At 43.9% G+C, this 11,987-nt stretch overlaps 1 protein-coding gene across 2 annotated transcripts in view; it reads right to left on the reverse strand.

The window, feature by feature from the left end:
• LOC149464455 (keratin, type I cytoskeletal 12-like) overlaps positions 1-9,083 on the reverse strand; it is a 35,152-nt gene extending 26,069 nt beyond the window's left edge. Inside the window, exon 1 of one of the 2 annotated variants that reach the window (XM_089674424.1) lies at positions 8,508-9,083. In XM_089674424.1, the coding sequence (XP_089530550.1) occupies positions 8,508-8,798 (291 nt within the window). In that variant the 5' untranslated portion in view covers positions 8,799-9,083. The remainder of the gene's footprint in view (positions 1-8,507) is intronic. The other variant, XM_089674425.1, reaches the window with a different exon arrangement.
• Positions 9,084-11,987: the final 2,904 nt, after the last annotated feature.

Consider the following 11,987-nt stretch of genomic DNA (forward strand, 5'->3'; position numbering starts at 1 on the left):
AGAGGTGGGTAGGGGATAGAACCAAGGGACAGTGCTCAGAGGTGGGTAGGGGATAGAATCAAGGGACAGTGCTCAGAGGTGGGTAGGGGGAGCGGAAACAAGTGCTGACTCAGAAGGAGGGGGGGTTCCTGCACCTATTCTCTGATAAAAAAAAAGCCCTGCTAAGGTCTAGTCATCATATATACTATCTCTTTCCATGCAGCTGGTCTTTTCTCCAATACTGACTTACTTTTCCCTGTTTTGCTCTGTGTCTCTCTGTGGAGTTGGCCATCTTGGAAAAGAAAGCTTTGTTTCCTCCTGTCAGAACCCTACCGATGATTGGTGATATGATGACTGGTGGAGTATTGACGAAGAAGCAACAGGAAAGAAGAAAGTAGCACAGATTCACAAAATGAATTAATAGGAAGCAGAGAGATTTGTGCACTGCAAGTCCTCAGGTACAGCTTCCCTTCCAGCAAGAATAACAGTGAGCAACACAGAAGTGACATCACCAAATCTTATTCCAACTGTGGTGAGGCTAGCAACCAGAGGCACATTGCCTTAGATGATCTCACACTTTAGATTTATCGATATATGGGGCTCAGTGTACCTTGGAACGGGAGGTTCACTGATAGCATTTTGAAAGAGCTGAAATTGAAGTGTCACACCACTGCTAAGAGGTAGAGATGCAACTTTATTTTTATTAAAGGTCAGGGGTACAATTCAAAAAGTAGCCAGGCTACTTTTTGCATTGTACCCCTGACCTTTAATGGAATAAAGTTGTATTTGAACCTCTTAGTGGTGTGGCGCTTCAATTTCAACTCTTTTTACAGCACACTACAAGGCAAGGAGACTGTAGAGATCCTCTGCGGTGTAAAAGCCACCGCCCAACCAGATAATTTACACCAATATTAATACCTTAGATAACAATACCTGTAAAATACCACGGGTCCAATGCTATCTTTCCGCTCCCCTCTAGTATTTAGAAACAAGCCAAGGCAAATGCTAAATCTTTCATGCTTTGGCCAATTAACATTTCTTGATATTCCTCATATGGTATCAAATCTTCACTTTTTGAGTTCACTTGTAACAGTAAGTAGCATGTAGCTGTTATGAGGCCAGTAATAGTATTTTCACAGGATTGTGAATAGAATGCATATAATTGCAATTGACAGGAATTGACAGGAATTGGTATTCTGCATCATTAAAGGGATGACCTTTGACATGGTGATTACAGAGGCAGAGGACTCTTCAATGGCTTTAGCATGTCCTATAACCCCTGCAGCCATGGTTAAGAGGTTTATCCAGTTTGTCAACAAATTCATCCAATCTTTAAATTTTTGGTATTTAAAGAACTTAGATATTCACAATGTAACTCGGATTCCATTAACTTTGTGAGAGGAGAAAGGCAGACTTTTTTTTTTTTTTAGCACAATGGAGGGAAAAGACACAACTCCTGTTACACAGACTATGAATTCTGAATATGCAAACAATTATTGATGCTTTTTTCACTACTTTATTGCCTTTATACTGACCTTGCCATATAACAAATGCAATCATTTAGGTTGGATGAAAGATTAAGTGTAGTATAAAGAATTCACACCAGAAGCCGTGGGAGGAACAGTGCTGATGCGCCAATTCCGGTGCATCACATAGACGCAGTTTACTTTTTTCTTTTTTTTAGAACTTTATTGAACTGTTACAAGTGACATATCAACCAGTTCTATTCATTGGCATTGTGATGTAAAGCAGTAGTTTGTGTTAGAACTCACTATGCTGAAAAAAATTACTGCATGCAGTACTTTCTTCAGCATACACCACTGACTTGATAGCAAACAGGCTAAATTCCCTTGTCTTTGCAAGGGCGGACTGACCATTTGTACACTCAGGCACTGCCCGAGGGCCCCGGTCAGTAGGGGGCCCATAATATGCCTCTGGTACCTTTCATAGGCTTTTTGTGGAGTGGTTTGAGTGTGGGCGAGGAAAAAGGGGCCCCATGATCCCCTATTATCCTGGGGCCACATGAGTTGAGTTGTCAGTCCGCCCAGTAGTGTATTTAGGTTATGTGCTGCCCTAGGCAACACAAAAATCATCTGCTCACACGGACACTGACCAGCATCACCCTTCCTTCCCCCTCCCGTGTAGAGAACCTGACAATGCTGACATTGACCAGCAACACCCCTCCCCCCACTCGGGAGAGCCTTCCACTACCCCCCCCCCCCCCCCCCCCCCCCCCCCCCGGCAAGAGAGATAAAGACACTCATCTTCACAGCTCTCCAGGAACAAGAGTCAGGCTCTACATCAAGCAGCCCGCCGCCTCTCTTGGATCCTGCCTGATTCCCATGGCAAGAGCGTCCCTTCTTTCACATCCCTTCTTCTGGGGGGGAGGTGCTGCCCCCCTGAAAACTGCCGCCCTAGGCAAGTGCATTGTTTGCCTTGTGGTAAATACACCCCTGAGTCCGCCCCTGATTGGGACTGCACTGGACAAGGCTGCCCAATGCAGTCCAATACAAATTGGTGTGAATGGATCCTATCGCTAAATAGATAAACAGTATGTTTTTTTTAAAGAGTTGTATACATTAGACCTAAAAGGAGGAAATAGAGACAGTTGGAGTTGTTTCCAAAATAGGGACACTCCCTCCAAATGAGGGACAGTTAGAAGCTATGGTTTTGTCCTACAGCATGGTGGATGGGTAGCTGGACTCAGAATATCATGAACTACCCTACCTGTCTTGGAGCAACAATGCATTCACACGTGTTGTGGTTCTCTGCCTTGCCAAAAATGGTATGTGTGATTTTTAAATGAGTGGGATGCCGTAGTGCAACGCAGAGGACCAGGCTGGTGTGGATAGGCCCATACTGTTTTATTTCTGTCAGATACTGGCCTGTGCACTTTCAGTGACTTTGTCAGTAAGAAATTTATAGAGTCCACAAACTACGATATACAGTGAGGAACAGAAGTATTTGAACACCCTGCGATTTTGCAAGTTCTCCCACTTAGAAATCATGGCAGGGTCTGAAATTCACATTGTAGGTGCATTCCCACTCTGAGAGACAGAATTTAAAAAAAAATTCAGGAAATCACATTGTATGACTTTTAAAGAATTTATTTGTCTTGCACTGCTGAACATAAGTGTTTGAACACCTGAGAAAATCAGTGTTAATATTTGGTACAGAAGCCTTTGTTTGCAATTACAGAGGTCAAACGTTTCCTGTAGTTCTTGACCAGGTTTGCACTGCAACAGGGATTTTGGCCCACTCCTCCACACAGATCTCCTCTAGATCTGTCAGGTTTCGGGACTGTTGCTGAGCAACACGGAGTTTCAGCTCCCTCCAAAGATGTTTTATTGTGTTTAGGTCTGGAGACTGGCTAGGCCACTCCAGAACCTTGATATGCTTCTTACGGAGCCACTCCTTTGTTATCCTGGCTGTGTGCTTCGGGTCGTTGTCATGTTGGAAGACCCAGCCACGACCCATCTTCAATGCTCTGACTAAGGGAAGGAGGTTGTTGCTCAAAATCTCACAATAAATGGCCCCATTCATCCTCTCCTTAATACAGTGCAGTCAGCCTGTCCCCTTCGCAGAAAAGCACCTCCAAAGCATGATGTTACCACCTCCATGCTTCACAGTAGGGATGGTGTTCTTGGGATGCAACTCATCCTTCTTTTTCCTCCAAACACGACGAGTGAAGTTTAGGCTAAAAAGTTCTACTTTGGTCTCATCTGACCACCTGATTTCTCCCATGCCTCCTCTGGATCATCCAGATGGTCATTGGCAAGCTTCAGTCGGGCCTGGACATGTGATGACTTGAGCAGGGGAACCTTCCGTGCAATGCATGATTTGAAACCATGATGGCATAGTGTTCTACCGACAGTGACCTTTGAAACTGTGGTCCCAGCTCTCTTCATGTCATTGACCAGCTCCTCCCTTGTAGTTCTGGGCTGATTCCTCACCTTTCTTATCATCAGTGACACCCCACGAGGTGAGATCTTGCATGGAGCCCCAGTCTGAGGGAGACTGATGGTCGTGTTTAGCCTCTTCCATTTTCTAACAATTGCTCCAACAGTTGATCTATTTTCACCAAGCTGCTTGGCAATTGCTCCGTAGCCCTTTCCAGCCTTGTGGAGGTCCACAATTTTGTCTCTGGTGTCTTTTGACAACTCTTTGGTCTTGCCCATGGTAGTAGTTGGCATCTGACTGACTGTGGGGTGGACAGGTGTCTTTAAAGAGCTCAAAAGGCACAGTAATAGGTCTTTGAGAGCCAGAATTCTTGCTGTTTCTTAGGTGTTCAAATACTTATGTTCAGCAGTGCAAGACAAATAAATTCTTTAAAAATCATACAATGTGATTTCCTGAATTTTTTTTTAAATTCTGTCTCTCAGAGTGGGAATGCCCCTACAATGTGAATTTCAGACCCCTCCATGATTTCTAAGTGGGAGAACTTGCAAAATCGCAGGGGGTTCAAATACTTCTGTTCCTCACTGTACTGTATATCTGAAAATCGATCAATCCTGATGTACTGATGGCCTATTTCATTTCTTGAGGCCAAAAGATGTCAGGACAGTACAGATATCCCCCTAATTACCCCTTTTTGGAAAGTAGACAGCCTGCTGTATTTAGTAAGAGGCATGGCTCTCATTCCACATCTGCCATCCCTCTCTGCCAATCCCTCCACTGGCTTCCTATTGCCCAATGAATAAAATTCAAAACATTAACAATAACATTTAAAACCATTTATAACTCTGCCCCAAATTACATCACCAATCTTGTCTCCAAATATTACCCAAACCGTCCTCTCCGCTCCTCCCACGACCTCCTGCTCTCTAGCTCCCTTGTCTCCTCCTCCCATGCCTGTCTCCAGGACTTCTCTAGAGCATCCCCCATCCTTTGGAACTCTCTACCCCAATCTATCAGACTTTCGCCCACTTTTAGGCAATCTCTGAAAACCTATCTCTTCAGGGAAGCCTATCCTGCCTTCAGCTAATAATGGAATCTTCTATTCCACCTACCAGTCCACCCCCCACAGTTATTACCTTTTGTAACACCAGCCCCTCTCTCTTAGATTGTAGGCTCCTAGGATCAGGGCCCTCCTAGCCCTCTTGTATTGAACTGTATTGTTGCTGTATTGTCTCCCTTTATATTGTAAAGCGCTGAGCAAACTGTTGATGCTATATAAATCCTGTATAATAATAATAATAATGATGGCGAGTTTGATGAAGATGTAATTTCTTGTCATAATTGTTTTTGAAAATGAAGACATTTTTTCACATACTGCTATCATGTAGTACAGCGTCACTGTGTGGCAGTGGTCAAGGACAATGACTGGGGACATTGGGGAAAAAAAAAAAAAAAATATATATATATATATATATATATATATATATATTTGTTTTTTTTTTCACTATTTTTAAAAAAATAAAACTATGTGACCAGAGTAATATAATGTTACCATAGTAACATTGTACTACTCTGGAGAAGTGATCAGTATTGTTTTTTTTTTTACACTTTATAGCTAGCAACACAATTGTATACAATGGATGGTATGAAAGGAAGCAATCCATTGTTTACAATTGTCATGTGACCTTCTTTGATTGGTCACAGAGGTCACATGGTACTGGGAATAGGCTAGTACACATAATGGTAAGATCTCACCACAGTGCAACGCAAGGCAGTGATCTGGGAGGACGTCATATGATGCTCACCTGGATTGATGAGAGTCCCACTCGCCCATTATTCTCCTATAGGCTGGGCATAAACTGGTTAATAAACACACACCAGTTCAGGGATTCAGCGCTGTCATCATCCGAGCTGATTCTTCACTGGTTTACAGGTCCCTGGCACAGCTATCTTGCTCAGGGGGAAGGTGGCTGTGACTTCCTGCTGTTCACAGCTGGCTCCCCATTGCGCATGCATGAGTTGTCAAAAGACCCGGAGTCTCCTGGGACATGTGACATTTCCCCTCGCAGGAGGGGCAGAGGGCAAACTTAGGCAAGCAGACCGGAAGTGGGAGCAGGTACCTGTCAGAAATAGGTACCCACTCCCAGGAAAAAAAAGTCCAAAAATGGAAGAGGAGGGGTAAATAGAGTAGGAAAAGTGAACTTTCCCTTTTAATGTGAAATTTAGCTTTAAATAATAATGGCTGTCATTCTAACAGGAAGACTGGAAGATATTGGACATGTAGTGACAGAGACAGTGAGAGAGAGAAAGTACAGCTACAGATTGAAGGTAGACATTGCAGCAAAATCTTTTTTTTAATTTTCGTTATTACTGGGCTATGCCGACAGGCTTACTGACTATCTAATTATTGAGATCTCCCTTAAATGCTTACTTAAGAGCCACAACAGGAAATGAGAGGAAATCTCTCCAATGTGAGGGGAAATACACTCTTGCAAACTTGTCACTGGAACAGTTGTTCCTCTTGGAGGATTTCCCTTCACCCCTTTCTCCAGCTTCATGTAACCCAAAAAAATTTGGACTTCCCATCACTTTCTCTTCTGGGAGCAACAGTCACCAGGACACATACAGAGGCGAATGAATACAAACCTGGAACATGTTAAACTGAAATGCTGGATTTAAATTGTCAAAAGTTCATGGTTGAAGAAGGTCCATGATATTTTAACAGAAGGGAGAGATTGTCGCCAGCACACCATGGATCTCCAGAATCGATCCAAAGCTTTATTCAGTGATCACATTGTTATAGCAGAAGCAACGTTTCAGAGCCTCGCAGGACCCTTTCATCAGGCATGTAACATCACCTCTTCATCAGGCATGTGACATCACATCTTCATCAGGCATGTGACATCACCTCTTCATCAGGCATGTAACGTCACCTCTTCATCAGGCATGTGACATCACCTCTTCATCAGGCATGTAACGTCACCTCTTCATCAGGCATGTGACATCACCTCTTCATCAGGCATGTAACGTCACCTCTTCATCAGGCATGTAACGTCACCTCTTCATCAGGCATGTGACATCACCTCTTCATCAGGTATGTAACGTCACCTCTTCATCAGGCATGTGACATCACCTCTTCATCAGGCATGTAACGTTACCTCTTTATCAGGCATGTGACGTCACCTCTTCAACAGGCATGTGACGTCACCTCTTCAACAGGCATGTGACATCTCCTCTTCATCAGGCATGTGACATCTCCTCTTCATCAGGCATGTGACATCTCCTCTTCATCGGGCATGTGACATCTCCTCTTCATCGGGCATGTGACATCTCCTCTTCATCGGGCATGTGACATCTCCTCTTCATCGGGCATGCGACATCACCTCTTCATCAGGCATGCGACGTCACCTCTTCATCAGGCATGTAATGTCACCTCTTCATCAGGCATGCAACATCACCTCTTCATCAGGCATGTGACATCACCTCTTCATCAGGCATGTAACGTCACCTCTTCATCAGGCATGTGACATCACATGCCTGATAAAGGGGTCCTGTAAGGCTCTGAAATGTTGCTTCTTCTGTGACAACGTGATTGCTGATTATAGCTTTCAGGAGATCCATGGTGTGTTGGCTTACACATACAGCCATTTCTTCAGGAACAGGTGTGTTGGGAATCGTTCATTGGAATCACATTTTATTGGGATGCAATGGCTCTGTTCAGGCTGCTTTCAATCCAAACAGGGTACTCCTAAACTAGGGTACCCAGAATTCAGAATCCAGGTATGGAAGATCTAGTGAGAGTGCCACACCAAGGAATCAAGAGTTTAATAAAATTTGTATTGCCCATGGTATTTCACAGCAAAAAAGACATAAAACAGCAAACCAGAAATAGCAAAATTGGATATTTTATGTCTTTTTGTTGGACTCTTGGAGGCCAATTTATAAGGACTAAAGCAAAGACAATCTGGAGCAGCTGTGCATGGCAACCAATCAGCTTCTAGCTTTCATTTTCAACGCTTAACCAAACAAGCGGAAGTTTGAAGCTGATTGGTTACTATGAGTAACTGTTCCAGAGTCTATTATTTTGTAAATTCTCCCCTTAGTTCCTTGTTCTAATGCTCTCATTTGATTTTCTATGCCAGCAGTAAAAAATGGACAGGTTTTACACTCTACTCTGTATGTAAAACCTGAAAAAAAATGTTGACTCTACATACACTTTAGACCTCATGCACACAAGCCCATGTGCCTGTAGATAAAGATTGGATTCTTTTTGGCGGCCAGAGGCACAGGTGATGATTATAGCCTTCAGCCTATCAAAATCAATGACTGGCTAAAATATGCTTCAGCTGCACATCTGAGTACAGGAATGTATGCCTCACAGGTAGAAGATCCACGTTCGGGGTATATGTCTCCTACGCATACAGTCCTGCTCAGATCTGCTTACAGCAGCATATTTTAGCCTTTCATTAAATTTGACAGGCTTCTGGCTGTGGGCTGTATGCACTACCTGTGCCTCCGAGTGCCCGTGTGCATGAGGCCTAATGTACAGTGTACTGCCATATGCTTTTATTTTCAAAAGTTTATGTTTGTTAATAAAAGGTAATAACAGTACCAAATATGAATTATTTTACCTGACTTTCCAGTTCGTCAATAGTCTTCAGATGACGACTGTGGTCATGGTCTATTGGCCGTTTCTCGGACACCTTCTTGATCTTTTCTTCCAGCTGTTGGTTGGCCTCTTCCAGTGTTCGCACTTTTTCCAGATAAGCCGCCAAGCGATCATTTAAATTGATCAAAATGTCCTTCTGATTGGAACAGTACAAATCTCCACAGGCCTTCTTATTTCCATAGTTTAGTCGGTGCCCGTTGTCTTGGGGTTGGCATTTTGTCCTGATTAAATCATCCACTCGCCAAAGTGACATTACGATCCAGCAGGAGTTAGCAGAACGATCCTGCTAGTTTAGGACATGATCAGAAGAATGGTTATACAGCTCCCATAGAAACACAAACGAAAGAAAATCTTATTGCTTAATCTTAGCTGCCTTTTATTGGCTCGGCAAGTGAACCGTGCCCGCCTGCTCAGATTTCACTCACCTTGGGCTCAGGGTAATCATTTCTCTACTATTATTTACCTTGCTTGCTTTGCCTTTCGGGATTGTCAGGCTTGCAGTGGGCGATTACTAACCAAGCAGCTTTAGTCTGGCCTGGCTGAAAACTTTGGCTGGAAGTGTCAGGCATTCCTGGAATGCCAGTGGTGACAAGGATCGAAAATACCTGCTTTTAAACTCGTAGAGCTAAAACTGGATGGCTGGGAAGGAGATAGGGAGACAGAGGTTGGTTTATTCCATGCTGCCTGGGGATATGTACTGTTTAGTATGGGCCACAAGATTTACATAAAGAATAATAGCCCATTCTTGTGTGCTAGAACAAGGATTCAATGACTGCCAGCAGTCTTCCTTCACCTGTACTGTTGCTTTTATCAACCAGTGTTTCCGAACTGGGGTACCATCTGTGTTTGAGCCATGAGCATGGGACCCAGTTTGCCCTTATTTAGACCCATAAGCTGCCATGATGAAGTGGGCAGACCTTCACTGACATAACAAACAATGGCATTCTAGCGCCATGATGCCTGGTGTCATTTGTTGCTATGGTGTTGGCAGCAAGCCTGCCTCCACCATGGCAATGTATGACACTGATCCAGGGCAGACAGTATGCAGGCCTGCTGTCAGCATTCAAGAAAAGATGGAAGAAGTCCATCTCCTTCAGACCCCCTCCACCTTCTGCCCCTGTCGTGTTGCAGGAGTCAAATATAGGGCTCTAATATAAGAGGGTACAGTATTATTTGGGGTTCTGTGATGAGGGACCTGTGTGATGGGTGGGCTCTGTGATAGGGGTATTGTGATGGATGACTTTGTGAAGAGGGGCTCTGTGATGGGGGGATGTGTGATTGGGGTGATTGGTGGGCTCTGTGATGGGAGGACTGTTTGATTGATGGTCTCTATGATTGGGGGGCTGTGTGATCAATGGGCTCTATGAAGGGAGGATTGTTTGATTAATAGGCTCTGTGATGGGGGTTGTGTGATTGGTAGGCTCTGTGATGGAAGACTGTGTGAAGAGGGGCTCAGTGATGGGGGGATGTGTGATTGGGGTCTCTGTGATTGGTGGGCTCTGTGATAGGAGGACTGTTTGATTGATAGGCTCTGTGATGGGAGGACTGTTTGATTGATGGGCTCTGTGATGGGAGGACTGTTTGATTGATGGGCTCTGTGATGGGAGGACTGTTTGATTGATGGGCTCTGTGATGGGAGGACTGTTTGATTGATGGGCTCTATGATTGGGGGGCTGTGTGATCAATGGGCTCTGTGATGGGAGGACTGTTTGATTGATGGGCTTTGTGATGGGCGGTTGTGTGATTGGTAGGCTCTGTGATGGGAGGACTGTTAGATTGATGGGCTCTGTGATGGAAGACTGTGTGAAGAGGGGCTCTGTGATGGGGGGATGTGCGATTGGGGTCTCTGTTATTGGTGGGCTCTGTGATGGGAGGACTGTTTGATTGATAGGCTCTGTGATGGGAGGACTGTTTGATTGATGGGCTCTGTGAAGGGAGGACAGTTTGATTGATAGGCTCTGTGATGGGAGGACTGTTTGATTGATGGGCTCTGTGATGGGTGGTTGTGTGATTGGTAGGCTCTGTGATGGGAGGACTGTTAGAGTGATGGGCTCTGTGATGGGGAGATTTTCTGATTGGGGAACTCTGTGATGGGGGACTGTATGGTAGAGGACTCTGTGATGGGGGACAGTGTGATTGGTAAGCTGGCTCGGTGATGGGGGGAGTGTGCGTGAGCAGGGCCTACTCACCCTAAGTGGAAACCCTTTGAAAATGCGCTTGCTAATGCCTGGGAAATAGGCACGCAGCCACGGTCATGCAAAAATCAGCATTAAGGTGGCACCCTAACTAAAGTGAGCTGTTCGCCTTGCACAGATACACTTAATACATGACGCATTTACTGTGAAGCATTCTTTCTGTGACAATGTACTCCTTTCTTTCCAAGTTCAGCATTTTGAGGGGACACCACGGAGCCTGTGTCCAGCTCCACCAGTTCAGCCATGATTGCCACCTCACTCCCAGAGACAATCTAGTACAGAATTAACAGCATAACCTCTTTGTCGATCCACTTCTCTCACTTTCCTAGTACCGCCAGTTAGGTCCCTGTGCTGCAAGTTCAGTCTCAGATACAAACGGGCACTGTTCGCCACCAACCCCCTCACTACCAGGGGACACCATCACCCATGCCTGGTACTACCTTCCCACTGGCTGGCTGCTATAGCATTTCCAAATATTTAAAATATCTTGCGAGCCAGAAAGTAGACAAAAACTCCTTATTAATACACTCTAATATTGGATCGCAAACCTCTAGCACATAACTACCAATGTGATAAACCACAAAAATAAAATATATAGTGTTGCGCTCCCAAACATCAAATCAATATATTGTTATTTAAATTTGATCTCTATTATAAGGATCACAGTAATTAAGAATGATGTGTGTAAGTAAACATAAATACTAATACACTTATAATTTAAATTAGTACAAATAAATAATGTGCATAACAAATGAAAAATAAAAACTATAAAATAAAAATAAAAATAAAAAATATTCTAAAAAATATAAAAATAAATGTAAAGAAAATGTCCCAAAAAGTGACTTTGTGCTGGAAAATCTTCAATCTACAAAGATTATAAATCGGTGACTGCTTGTGAATCCTCCCTCAAGTGAAGATGTGCGCTCACCTCATAAGAAGCCTGCAATTAGGCTATATAAGCTTGTGGTTCACCTCCTTTGGAACCTGCTTGTTTAGAACTCCTGCTTTAAGATATCCATGGTATGCGACATATGCTATAGGATGAATCTCCTCTCCAGAGGGTGCAATTCCTCTATATTTTCATCTCCATGCGATTCTCCACATACAAAAAAGACCTCGACATGGTGCTTTATCTTTTATATAAGTATGACTTTAATTTGCTTGGAATATGGCACTCACATATAAAGTGTGCGGATAGTGGTAGCACAAATACAATCTCAAAACCGCCGCTGATTGTCGGAGCTGTG

This window comes from Staurois parvus, unplaced genomic scaffold, assembly GCF_062004578.1.
Source record: "Staurois parvus isolate SC_StPar_1 unplaced genomic scaffold, SC_StPar_1.0 ptg000151l, whole genome shotgun sequence".
Classification (NCBI taxonomy): Eukaryota; Metazoa; Chordata; class Amphibia; order Anura; family Ranidae; genus Staurois; species Staurois parvus.